A 14,437-nucleotide genomic window follows, 5' to 3' on the forward strand; every position below is an offset into this window, starting at 1 on the left:
AATTTAATCGTAAACAAAATATAAGAATTTTGAAAAATTATTTCCAAGAAAGAATAAAGTTTATAGAATATTTTCGTAATTAAAAAATAAAATTTTACCGTAATTTTATCATTTTCGTATGATGTTGATGAAAGTATAAAATATTGATGATTATATCAATATTTATCGATATTTTTTGCGCATGTTGCATATATACAATAATTTATTGTCTAAGTGGAAATTATACGATCCCCAACCTATCCTATCCAAATTGCATGCTGCATATTCGTTGGTCTTGAAACACAATCTCTTTACATAAAGGAATATGTAATACCACAAATTAAATTGATGTGCAATTTAATAATGTTGATGTTAACAGATATATTAGCTGAGATGTTTTTGCAAAAATTTCTTCACTTTTTTTCGAGGATTCAAGAAAAAATGACAATTTTATACATGCTTTTATACTGGCATCGAAAATATTAAATTGCTTGTCAATGTTATTTGTAATATTGCGTGTTCTAACTTTTTATATCTTTAAGAACTTTGGTTTTAGGACCGAATATGTGTCACAGTTTGCATGGGTTGAAGATTGTAATTTTCACTTCGACAATAAATTGTTACATACACAATTAGCATCTAAAATCAACTCACAATGGCATTATTTAATATATATTTTTAATTTAATAAATAAGTCGGTGTTTTTATTGCTTAAAGTTTGTTGATTATTTATCACTTTGAAGATGACAATGCTCTTGTGTGTGTTTGTGTATGTAAGAATGTGTGTGTGTGTGTGTGTGTGTGTGTGTGTTAAAAGAACGATATATACGAATAAAAAGTCATACTCCCTATTCTTTTAAGCTGGAGAACCTCCTTAAGAAAGCAAGAAATAATAAAAATTGGTCAAAAAAATTTTGATTTCCATCGCGACTCGTATCAAATTCAAGTCATTTTATGTTTGACAATTTTAAATGTCTCGTTCAGTTTATTTACATAACTTCTGTGTTTAGTGCAAGGAATAATAACTGACAATAACAAACTCCTTCAAAGGATCAGATTTTGTCGCGTGTCGACGCAAATATAAATATTCATTATTTATCTTTACAATTGCGACACAATCTGAAATTGTGTCACGCGCGATAAGCCGTAAATACGCTTTAAAATACGAATTTTAAAAAATATGTAGCTCATCAAAATTAATGATATTTCATTGAGTGATGTACAACAAATGTTAGCGTTTTTTGCGCAGTAAAGGATTATGAATCCTTGACCTAGATGTACAGTCATACTAGTACACATCTAAACTTACAAAAAGCAAACTTATTTTCGCAAATAATTCGTCGAAATTGCTTTTTTTACATAGAAATATTAAATAATAGCAAATATCACAAGTATATGGATAAAGACCGTATGATATAGTCAGTATCCCTGCACAACCTATAGTCTGAACAGTATTACATTAATGCTTTTGTAATTTGGAAAAAATCGCAGTACGCTTTAATAAAATACGTTAAGTTAACGTTTCTGTAGCTAAATCTGTAGACGTTCCTTACTCTGCGCATGGGCAAGTATGTTAATAAAATTTAATTACAATAATTCGCAATTTATTTCAGTTTATTCCTCTCAATCTTTAAATTTTTATCATCGATAATATGTCATGAAAAAATGTGATTTATATCTGAGTACTTAGGACCATGATACATATATTTCAAAATTCTAATTTTTTTTCTTTCTCTTTCTCTTGTTCATTTCTATACATATTGAGTTTTAAAATTAATTCTTGAGATGATCGTAATCATTGAGAGCGCTTATAATTATAGGATCTACAACTCCTGATCTTTATTGAAGACGCTAAAATCAAGATTCACATAAGCATCACTTTTAGAGCTTATACGCTTTCGTTTATATTCGTTTATATATTTTTTTTTCCTTTTTTAAAATCCTATTATAGCATAAATATTCTTACTGCTTCCGTATTGCACATCAAGTCTCTCGACTCTTACCACAGCAATAACAATTTTACAAACAAACAAATTTATTGGATTAATTAATCGGTATGTGAACCTGCAAATTCTGTTTTGATTTAAAAATCATCGAGATTGCAGCCTCTAAACTTTACACAGAAAAAATCCCTTTTTGAATTTAATCTTATATAATAATATCGATTCGTTTAACGATTATTAATCGTACAAATTAGTAATCTAAACAATTAGAAATTTTTTTTAATCTTACAATTTCTTGTAATTTTAAATATTCTACCTACGACACACAGAATTAACGTAATTATGCTATCGCGCAAAAACACTTGAATAATTTGACTTGCTATGATTATGGTAGGATTTTATATGTATTGTTATAAAATTTTTTGACTTAGGGGAAGATAGGCACGAAAGAACCAGGTTTTGAAAGAGAGTTTAATTTTTTTTAAGTTTACGAATAAATTCCATACATTTTACTGTAGATATATAGCAATAATATATTGCCAAATGCTATATACCTATATATCTATATACTTATTGCTATATATCTACAATAAAATATCTATGGAATCTCTTTGTAAACTTAACAAAAATTAAAGGACTCTTTCAAGACCCGACTCTTTCATGCCACCTTTCTCTATACATGTCTATTGTAAAAGTTAAATATTTGCTAAAATGCATTACTATCTATGTGCTCGCAAAAATTTTGTACATTCTTTTATTATACAGTATATCTTATCGCATATATATGTGCGAAATTGATTTGTTTTTCCATAACCAATTTATAATCTTTCATATATAATATAGATGGACACAACGTACATTTTTTATTCTCCCACATTTACAATTTTTTCAATTTGTAAAAAATAAATAATTCTTAATATTTTCAGTTACAAGATCGGAAAATATTGGCGATATTAATAATGCAATAAAAATACATATTCCTTTGTTTATAATTTTGTGTGTGTGTGTGTGTGTGTAGATTATCTAATATCTTAAGTGATGTTATATTGTATAATACCATAACGAGGCAATGCGTTTTGGAAACCAGCACAGACAGTAACACACTTAGCATTGGCTAATGATTATGAAATAATTTTATAAACATCTTTTACGCTATATCCATATCTATATCCTTTTATACATCTTTTAAAAGATATATAAAAAGCTGAACTCTCTTAAATGCGACCAGAATGACAGTATGATACAAAGGTATCCATGTACACAATAAAAATAGGGAATTACATTCGAGACCTTAAATAAATAGTCTAATACATGTATATATATATATGTATGTGTGTATGTATGTGTGTGTGTGTGTGTGTATTTATCTATATATATATATATATATATATATATATATATTTACATACACATACACACACACATCAATGAAAGTGAGAGTGTGTATGTTTACTTTTATTTTGTTTCTCTTGTATTGTTGCCCTGATCATGCTAGGTAGCTGTAAGTGTCCTTTTGACCTTCCGTGCGCTCCAAATATTCTTTTTCAATTAAAATATCTATACATTTCTGCAAAAAGAGTGTTTAATCTTTAAAATTTTGCATTATTGTTTCATAATTTTTATATTTGCTAAAATTGATATAAGTTTTAATAATAATTTATAAGTTTTAATAATATGGCAATATACATATATTTGTAGGTTTAAGTAACTTAATATTTTTTCAAAATTAAAGTTAACCGTTAATAAAATTAATTTAGTTATGTCAAAAGTTGCATAAATAAAAAAATAACTCACTACAAAATTGCATCAAGATATTAAGTTAAATTTGAAAAACATTATTTCTAAGTTAGAATGTGGTAATAAAAATAAGATTATTCTAAATAATAAAACAAATACAACATAGCTCGCTTAATAAATTTAATATTTTATTTATAAACTAAATCTATATGAAACAAAAAAGAAATGTTGCTTATATAGAAATGTATTTTTACACATAGATACATTTTTTATTGTGCTTTAAAAGTTTTAATAAGTTAAAATTAATGTTTTCAAAATAACTAGTCAAGATTAAAAATTAACTAAGTTAAAAGTTACAAACTCTTTTATCATTCAACTTTGAGCTAGTTATTATCTAATCCTAATACACACACACACACACACACAGTGTGTGAATGCATGCATGCATATGTGTATGTAGTTTTTAAATTTTATTTACCTAATAATAAAATTTACATATAATACTGAAAATAGATTTTTTGAAGTAACTAAACTTACCTTAATAACATGTACTCTTGGCTTGAATCTAGAGCTTAATTGGTTTAATACTTCGGCCACCAACTGTTGATGTTTCAATACTTTTCGCATTTTCATAATTCTAACAATTGCTGCCTGAATTAAAAGTTTCCTATCTTCTTCTATATGTTTGTGCGTAGTTTCTTGTTCAACTTTCAATTCCGTCTTCATTGGTATATTAATATTTACCCTTAATTTCTTGCTGTTAAGTAAATGTTATAATTTGTACTGTGGTACTAATTGTGGTATATATTACTGTTCAAAGTTTCAGTTTGTTTGAGATTTTCTCGCATCTCACACAAAGTTCAATATAAAGTCTTAAAATTTTTTTTCACTTGAGCTTTATATACATTATAATAAACACTTTCTTCTCTTTTTTCCATAAACTTTTTAATTTCAGAGTCAAAATATTTTATAAGTTTTTATGCAAGATATTCGATATTGTTTGATTATGCGAAGTCATTGCACTAATTTTTTTAAAGAATCACTTTAAAGCATTTTAGAAACTCTCCTTAATAATTTCATATTAATTTTTGTCTTTTTAATTTTATGTAATTTAGGAACAAAATATCATAGAAATGACACTAAAAGAGTTCTATCTTTCCTCTTTAAAATATATTTTTAAGAACTTCTCTACAATTTTTACCAAGCTACTTAGTTTTTCATGAGGTGTAAGAAAAATCTTAAGCTGTAACTTTTGAGCAATAGTGTGTAGCATAGTTAAATATGCAAGTTAAAAGTGACATACTTTTTATAACCTGTAAAAAGTTCTACCGTCGATAACGGGGTCAGTTCAGCTACATCATCGCTAGCTGCAGTTAAAAGTTTTGCCTTCAAAAGTATTTGAATAACCTAAGCGAAAAGACTTTTTAGTATTTCATATTGCGATATCAATCTCTTTATTATTAAATCAACACTACCTGTAATAAAAAATCCATCTTTATTTGCGTTGCATATTGCAATTGTTGTATTGTCCATGACGTAGATCCGTTGTACGCCAACAAAACCGCCATTTGGAAAGTCGACGCTTGCAATGTGTATCTGTTTTTAAAACAATTAGTATGTAGCTCCCCCTTAGACATATTATACAGCCAATTTAATTTTCTACCACTGTGCTGTGAACTGTAGAAAGTGGTAAACCTATGTACAGATCTTTCTAGCTGGAAATTAAAATTACAAGTAATAATTAAAGAAGAGAGAAAGAAAAGAATTTTCTCAAAAGAAAATTAACTATTCAGAGCTAATAATCTATCAGTGGATTAATTGGACTTATCATTCAATTATAAATCTTGAATTTACTGATTATTATTATTAAAACAAAGTATTAGTTTTTTAAAGCAAATTGTCATTCCGATTGAAATTAAAGAGGTTCATGCACGACTCTCTAACTAGTCAATAGACACAAATTTTCTACATTATTATTTTATTCATATATAAAGTACATAAATAAATAATAAAAAAATTATTTTTAAGATAAATTAAATAAATTTTTAATAAGCTTCTTTTACATTAAAATATTTTTTAGATACCGATATATGATTTGAGTCCTGTAAATGTTATTTAGATTTGACATATTATTTAGTTTAACCTATTTTTAAAGAAAAATGTTTTGATTAGTTTTATATGTAAATTTACCAAACAAAGTGGCAGAATAATATAAATTAATAAGACAAGGAACAAAATTTAAGATTTTTGGAAGAAAAAAGGTCGTGTAAAATATCTGCAAATCAGGTACATTAAAAAAAACACTCACTCATTCACTCACTCACACATGCACACAACATAAACCGCGAGATCTGTGATTTGACGTATTTCGTGATTTTTAAGATTAAATACTAATAATAAATTGTTGTGATTGGCATCACATATATTGTTTGTGGTTATTAGAAAGTTTGATAAAATTCAGATTTTTACAATCTAGTTTTTAGTTTATACGCTCAGTAATTACTAAAAGAAAAGTTTATACTTCCGGTGAAAAATTGAACAACTCCCATATGAACTATACTAAAATTTCAAAACTTTGAGAGACTTTTTCTAACATATACGTATGGCAAGCTTATTTTATATTTCACGAGAATGTGTATTGACACTTAAATAATAATTCTTGTAAGAGCTAAATCTGCAGTATTTCGTTATGTGAATGAACCACCTTAATTAATATCTTCAATATAAATTAAATAGATGAAATCCTACAAATCTGGTCAGTAACTGTATTACAAATTTTGAAATCAGCTCCAAACAAAATTAAGATTTGATATTTTTGTTATGGTTTACCTCAGTTGGCAAAGAGAACGTGAAGGACTGTTGGAATGGCCATGAACCAGAGGACAAAACTTGTATACTGAAATCTATATCTAAAAGCTCGGCAGAATTTATCAGGTGTCTTCTGAATTGTTCGTTTAGATCTTTTGATACACCAATGTCCTGTAGAAAAAATGTTACACACAATTATGTATTACTATTACATTTGTTAAAATCATTTTTAATAATAGAATGCATTATACATTAATACAATCTAAAATAAAATTATATGCAACTGTAAATATTCTTAAAATAAGGGACCAACTTTGGATAAATTACAGATGTAATGTATAAATATGTTTTTGCAAAGTACTCTTGCTTGGAAAAATCATTTTGAACAAAATTAATTTCTTTATTATAAAATCATAAAAAATATCAAATTTTGAATATTTACAGATATTTACTGTTTACAATTTTTAATCAATGCAATTAGATTGAAAAAGTTTAATCATGCATTTCAGAAATCATGTGTATCACTATCGCTAAAAAATTTCAACACATATTTCATAAAAAGTTAAATATCTCTATTAAAACAATTTATAAATTTGTAAAAGTGTATTTAAAAAAAGAGAAAGACAGTGCTTTAAATCTATTTCTTTTATCTCTACAATATTTTTTCCTGAATTAATAAATTAAAAAATTAGTTTTTTCAATGTCTTTTTTTATTTGCAAGTGCTGTAGCTTGATAAAACATCGTTATATATAAAAATTAACAAAAAATTATTTTAAATAGGCTTCCTAAGTTTTAAAATAAATTTTTTTAAAATTAGTATAATTATTTCTCGTGATATAGAATTTCTTGTGTAAAAATTTGTCTTATAAAATGTTTTTTAACTTTGAAATTAAAGAGTTTATAGAACAAAGAAAAAGAATAAAAATATTTGTTATAAAATATTATTTCGCTTATTTTGCATAAATTTTGTTCAAAACATTTTAAATAAAAACTATTTTATTATTTTACATGAAATGCGAGAAAATTTTTTTCGCGCAAGAGTTAGTAGAAATTTTGAGCAATAGTGTAATAAAATAATACGTTATACTACCTGGAACATGCGTTGTAACTTCGAAGTATATTCAAATCCACAAGCTTGTTTTAGCTTAGAGATCATGGAAGCCTCAGCGTCGTCGCTAGCAGACATATGTTGCACCAATCGTTTCGCTAACATTTTACTATAGAACTTTTGAAACACATCTTTGTCTTCAATATATTTAAACACTACCATCTGTAGAAAAATAACAAATGTAGCTAATGCAGTTCTTTATGAGATAATTCGAATAATATAATCGTATATTATGTAACAAGTGCGGCGAGTCGGTTATTGTCCGTGAGTTTACTCGCACGAGTGGGCAATAGCTGATCCGCATATGTTGCACACAATATTTTTTGTTATCCATGCGTTGAAGTGTAGTCCTTGAGTGTAAATTGACAGGTGAGAAAAGGACTATTTTCGGTGCATAGGTAACGAAAATAAATTTATCATAAGTATACTTACAACTTGGTTAAGAGTATCTTCAAGTTCCGCCTCTTCTGGATTTTTACTACTCTTTTTAAGCAGTAGATCACAATATTTTGCTAATAATTCTGGTGACTTGCTACTGCTATTTGCTGCTCTTGTGACGGAATTGCTATTAATAAAACGTCCGCAAGCCTTATCTAGGGCTGCGACAAAACCACTGTCATTATTAAATGCAACCAGTACTAGAGCGTTGTACTTTTTATGTACCTCCAAAATCGTATTCACATAAATTTTCGGATCCTGAGTAAAATATTAATCGATCAATTCACAATATGTATAAATATATAGTTACAAAAAAAGAAACATACATTAGCTGCTGAGTCTCCGCACTTATCTATAGCTGCGAGACCCTGATTAGCGATATGACTCTCTAAAAGATTTCTCAATTCTCCAAGACCATTTGGTATTCTTGCTACCAACTGATACATTCTACCTAAATCTGTATTCTTATCCGAATCCAGAAGATTTTGAAATTCAGCATGGAATATATCTAGATGCTTCTCGATGAGTACTCTCTCGCATGTTTTTGCCAGCCGTTCGTGAGTCGTTTGATGCAGGTAAACACGTACTCGTTTCTGTTCTTCTAACAATCTCTGTTCCGCCTGCACATAGAGATAAAAAAAATAAAAATATATACTCTAGAGATATATTTATTGATATTTATTTTTGAGGATGTATACTTTTTTCATATATTCCGTTACAGGATTTTGTCTAAGAAATTCAGAACTTTCACGAGTGTAGAATCGTTCCGTATCCTCGAGAAAGATATTTTCAAATGAATCTTTGTACACCGTTAGATTTTGTCCTTTCGCACCCGGGTCCTCTTCATTCAAACCTAATTCTACATAACAATTGATGACACCGCTAACTAATCGAGTGTTTATCGTTTCACCATTACGTTCTCTCTCAATTAATTTAAGCACCGCATTAGTAACCTAGAAGAAACCATAATTTTATATCGGTTACATGTATATGACAAATGAAAGATTTCCTACAAAAACAGAGTTGTCCATTTTTTATAAAAGCCCAAATTATATCTATATCAATCAAATCATTATCTATCAATAGCATTATATCGCGAACAAAATTCAAGAAAACTGAACATATAAATAGTAAATATATAATATTCCCACAAAGAACTAAGAAGTTTTATTTTCTTTTAATGGGTTTTAAAAATAAAGCTTAAAACTTTATTCTCTTAATCTATTATGTACTCGGAGAAAAATTATTATATTTATACAATAAACAGTTTTTATAAAAAATAAAAAGTATTTTGCTTCCAAGAAATTTAAATCTTTAAATTTGTTTAATTTTCATTTAAAAAAACTCTTCAATAAGAATATGTTGCTGATATTAACAAAAAATATTATTTACCTGTCTATTTAAATGTTTAAATAAATTATCTCGCCAGGTAACCAAGGCTAATTGGTAAATTTCATAAATTCCTTTGCGACCTTCTTCGCACTCTCTCCGTACCCAATGGCGATTGAGATATGCGCACACACCATTTAAAACTTTACTACTAAATTGATATTCCTCCCATTGTCTCGTGTAGAACTGCAGCACATCCTCATCCATCAAATCAATACCATGCTGTAATATGTTATTCGTATAATAAAACATTTTCATTTAAATGTCTTTTAACCAAAAATAATATATGATATACATATACATTTACTTTGAGTAAATTAATGAGATAAGTCCTAAGAAAATCACGCAAGCGTTTGTATAGCTCCAAACCCACTAATTGAGCACCTCCTTGTTGAATTTGTCCCTTTTTACTTTTAGTTGATGTTCTGGTTAATTGCTGATGAACGCTTGTACAATAATTATAAACATGTCTGTAAAAGTTTTACAATGTAATCGGAAAATACATGTGAGAATTGATTTAAGAATGTTCTCCAACTTAAAAAAGTGGATGAAAGTCATGTAATTTTTCATTCATATATATCTTTCAACACAGGAGTTTTTGGTATTGTCATTATCGACATAAACAATAAACAAAATTTTAAATAATAAAACAAAAATTTATTATTTAAAAATATTTTCTTTATATATCGAGAAATATTGACATAAAAAATTGAAAGTTTTTTTATAATAACAATTGATGAAAAGTAAGAACATAAAGAATAAAAAGAATTATATAATTCACAAGCATTTCATATTCTTACACAAAAATAATACAATAAAACTTTGTTTTTTTAATTCCAAAATGTTCTCTACACTCCAGTCTTTCCTATAATTTTCAAAAATTCTTGTTTTGTTTATAAATAAATCTTTACCATTAAAACTTTTTTCCATCAGATTCAATGCTTTTAGAATTATTTGAAGAAAACTATATGGTTAAAAATTTGAAAAAATTTAGTACCATCTATATACTAAGCTATATAATAACAGCTTATTATCAAAATTTAATCAAAAAAGTTTCATGTTATAGAAAAAGATTGGAAAAATCTTAAAGAAAAAAAAGAGGAAAACAAAGAAGTGTCTTCCATGACATAAAGGATACGTGTACAACTCGATGTATCTTGGCTTTGACATGCACTGCCTGTTATAAACTTGTTCTATGCCCTCACGTAAGTCTCCCCAAATTTGATCCAAGTCAATCTGCTTGAGGCCTGGAGGACCACCCTGATGACTTCCAGCTCCTCCACTGCCCCTGTGCCCCGACATCCTATTCCTATATGCTTGTCGATTGAGCGTCACTGTTATTATAACTACTATTTCTGTAGAAATAAATGCAAAATTAATACTAGATATTTCTATCAATAAGATTTATTTAGCTATATATATAGCTTATTCGTTACAATAATATACATTTAATAAATGTCATTATTGAGTTTTCTGTAAAAAAATTTCTTGTGAACTTAATAATTGAATAAAGAGCGAATGATAATTTTGTTCTTCCATAATAAAATTTTAAAAACGTATTATAAAATCTTAATAATTTAAAGTAATCAAACTTTCTAGAAAATTTGGTTTTTTAAGTTATGTTGTTGCAAAAAATAAACAATGTTACAATGCAACTAGTAGCCAAACAAATAAAGTATGCAGTTAGAACACTGAACACATATGTTATAATGAAAGGTAATGATTAAAAATTACAACCATTTACAAATTGCAATAAAATATATGTTGGAGAAAGAAATTATCTTTTTGCTCCAATATTATATATCCAAATAAGTGTGGGGAGCAATTGTAATATCTCTGAACTATTTGTATAGAGCAATTTTAATTATCAATTCGAGATAAAAAACAAAAAACCTAGATAACTGAAAGACGTTATCAATACGTCCTAAGACAGAACACACGTTTCAGTTTCGAATCGAAATAAATTTTAGAGTCTTTGAAAAAAAGAGCCTTCTAAAAGGAAAAGGTTAATCGAAGATAATACCAAAGATGGGTATTCCGTTACATTGTGTGATGCACAATTCATTTCTTTGACGAGACTAAGATAGATACAAGCTAAATAGAGAGATAAATAGATAGATAAATAGAGCGAGAGAAAGAGAGAGACGCATGGAGGAGCGAGCGTGACAGCAAATGAAAGAGATAGATGTCGAAATAAAGATCTACTCGCGTCTTGCGCACGCACACACGCGCGCGCACGCACACACATACACGCGCGCGCCACGCACACTTTTTTTTTCTTGTAGTAAAAAAAATGCGAATGTAGAGAAGAAAGCATCCTTGCCTCGAGTGAAACGCGCTCACCTGTCTACGTTCACCACTGCATAACAGGAACAACGACCGAGAGACGACTCTAGTTAAGGAAAACGCGGTGCTGGCTGCCCGCTTTATCCCGCAAATGTCGAGATGGACGGTGTTAAATTACGCTTTCTTTTCACAGGAAATTTATCGATAAAACTCCACTTGAGCCTATATGTACAAATCGGACCTGTACGACAAAGAGCGCGGCAATACGACCGAAGCGAATCAACGTACGTGCGCTCCAAAAATTACTCACGCCCGCGGATCTGCTACTTCGGTTCTGTCAGGTTAGGCCGCGACGTTACCAACTGTAATGCAAGTTTTAACAAATGTTTCCCATGATATTAAGAATATATAGGGAGTTGAATGATTCTGTTAAATTCACAAGAGGGTCGATTTCTGTTGGTCCGAGTTTATCGCTGCTGCGGGAACGATTAATGACGCCAATCATAAGGCCAATCACAGGCATTCTTCTCAAGAAGGGAATACTGTGATTGGCCAGTTCTAGAGGAAAAGAACCCGAGACCCAGGTTAGGGCCACTTGCACCAAATTCTGATTAACTTGGGTTGCTTTCCTTTTAAGGGCCATCTACAATGGAGAGTCGTAGGCCGTAGCAGTAGTCGTAGAAAATGTCTCCACTTCGTATTGCTTTACTGTTTACAGCCTACAGCAGACATTGAGCCAATTCATTGCGTGCTTACAATGAGCGTTGGGGCATTCGGGATTAGTTTTTGGTCGCCTTTCTTTAATGGCCGGCTTGTATGTTATTGCTACGTCGATTTTTATTCTAGACAGCATTGCCGTAGTTTTAGTGCTGTTACGGCTAAAACACTCCATTGTAGATGACCCTTTAAGCCTTGTCTACAGAAGTCGTAAGCAGCCAGTTGCGACTTGCGACAGCCAATGATTGTCGAGCTTTAACTAGAAACTAGGCGCTCATTGGCTGTCGCAAGTCGCAACTGGCGCTGCTTGCGACTTCTGTAGACGAGGCTTTTGCTAAAACTCCATGTCTGCGGTGAGCTCCGGCAAACGCATGCGGTGACCAATCAGCAACCAGGCGCAGGTCGGGTTCCGGCGTCACAGCAAGCGCTTGAATTCTGATTGGTCACCGCATGCGTTTGCCGGAGCTCACCGCATACATGGGCCGGAATTCATAGTCGAATCTTATTCAAGTTTCAGCTTAAGCACGATCTTGAGACGTCAATGCTGTTATTTCATTGGTTAAGTAAGTCTCAAGTCGGCTCGAAGCTAGACTTAAGACAATGCTTGAGCTTAAGATCGGTCTATGAATCCCGTCCATGGAGTTTTAGCATTTACCCTACGACTACGACTGCGACACCTACGTCTCGTTCTCTGCCTTCGGCCTACTATGGGTGCATTCGGGGAGATGCTATCAGCCCATCTTCATTACTCATTAAAAGTAGAACAAGGATAAACTGATGCTGATAGCGCTAATAGAGTCTCCTCGAACACACCCTATGGCTAATATTTCATGTGTCGTACGACAAGTTAATTAGACTTTTTGATTGGCAATAAGATAGAGCATTTCTAGAGACTCGAAAATCTCTCTAGTCTATGACCAATCGAAAACGTTCAAACAACTTGTCGTACGACACAAGAAATATTGACCTTAAAGGGCCATCTACAATGGAGTGTTTTAGTCGTAACAACGCTAAATCTACGACCATGCTGTCCATAATATAAACGACGCAGCAATAATATACAAGCCGGCTATCATAGAGAGGTGACTAAAAACTAACCCCGAACACCTGAACGCTCATCGTAAGCACCCACTGAATTGGCTCAATGTCTGTTGTAGGCCGTAATCAGTAAAACAGTACGTAATGAAAATATTGTCTACGACTACTGCTACGGCCTACAACTCTCCATTGTAGATGACCCTTAAAGCCTCGTCTATAGAAATCGCAAGCAGCCAGTTACGACTTGCGACAGCCAATGAATGTCAAGCTTTAATTAGAAATTAGGCGCTCATTGGCTGTCGCAAGTCGCAATTGGCTGCTTGCGACTTCTGTAGACGAGGCTTAAGGCCGAAGGCAGAGAACGAGACGTAGGTGTCGCAGTCGTAGTCGTAGGGTAAGGCAGAGAAAAACCTAAGTTGTACATGTCGTATACTATTCTAGACTTTAGAATAGTAGTATATTACGACTTACGTTTTTCTCTGCCTTACCCTACGACTACGACTACGGCACCTACGTCTCGTTCTCTGCCTTCGGCCTAAGGTGGAAGCACATAAAATTACAGGAGCCATAAGGCAGAATGCAGAAGCCATAGCGCATGCGCTATAGTATTACATTTTGGGTGTGTTCGAGGAGACGCTATTAGCGCTATCAACATCAGTTTATCCTTGTTCTACTTTTAATGAGTAATGAAGATGGACTGATGCTGGTAGCGCTAATAGCGTCTCCCCGAACGCACCCTTTGCCATGAACAGATAAAGTAATATCATAGCGCATGCGCTATAGCTTCTGCATTCTGCCTTATGGCTCCTGTAATTTTATGTGCTTCTACCTTTAGGATTAACACAATCGACACAAGCGGGAGAGCCCCGATTGACCACGTCCCTATTGACCGCTTTTCTAATTGGCGGTCCAAAACTCTAAGGATTCATTGCTGTAAATGGTTGTGGTCAATTGCAACGTGGTCAATCAGGGTATCGATCATGTAATTTTTCC

The 14,437-nt window shown here is 31.0% G+C and overlaps 2 protein-coding genes across 3 annotated transcripts in view; both read right to left on the bottom strand.

The window, feature by feature from the left end:
• Positions 1 to 14,437, bottom strand: part of LOC105837803 (NAD-dependent protein deacetylase sirtuin-7) — a 30,072-nt gene that overhangs the window by 12,656 nt on the left and 2,979 nt on the right. The window contains exon 2 of the mRNA XM_036289032.1: positions 13,142 to 13,146. Coding sequence (XP_036144925.1) covers positions 13,142 to 13,146 — 5 coding nt within the window. The remainder of the gene's footprint in view (positions 1 to 13,141; positions 13,147 to 14,437) is intronic.
• Positions 3,376 to 12,067, bottom strand: LOC105832989 (cullin-1). Of its 2 annotated transcripts, none has more exons than XM_012674361.3 (13): positions 11,427 to 12,067; positions 10,542 to 10,758; positions 9,711 to 9,873; positions 9,407 to 9,625; positions 8,713 to 8,967; positions 8,341 to 8,634; positions 8,009 to 8,272; positions 7,559 to 7,738; positions 6,489 to 6,638; positions 5,135 to 5,374; positions 4,963 to 5,066; positions 4,197 to 4,416; positions 3,376 to 3,489 (listed from the first exon to the last, which is right to left on the bottom strand). In XM_012674361.3, exons 2-13 carry the CDS (start codon positions 10,703 to 10,705, stop codon positions 3,409 to 3,411), a joined length of 2,334 nt encoding a protein of 777 aa, XP_012529815.1. In that variant the 5' UTR covers positions 10,706 to 10,758; positions 11,427 to 12,067; the 3' UTR covers positions 3,376 to 3,408. The 2 variants fall into 2 exon arrangements, with proteins under 2 accessions (XP_012529815.1, XP_012529814.1); XM_012674360.3 differs by having other exon boundaries at positions 11,747 to 12,066.

Source organism: Monomorium pharaonis, chromosome 6 (assembly GCF_013373865.1).
Source record: "Monomorium pharaonis isolate MP-MQ-018 chromosome 6, ASM1337386v2, whole genome shotgun sequence".
Lineage (NCBI taxonomy): Eukaryota > Metazoa > Arthropoda > Insecta > Hymenoptera > Formicidae > Monomorium > Monomorium pharaonis.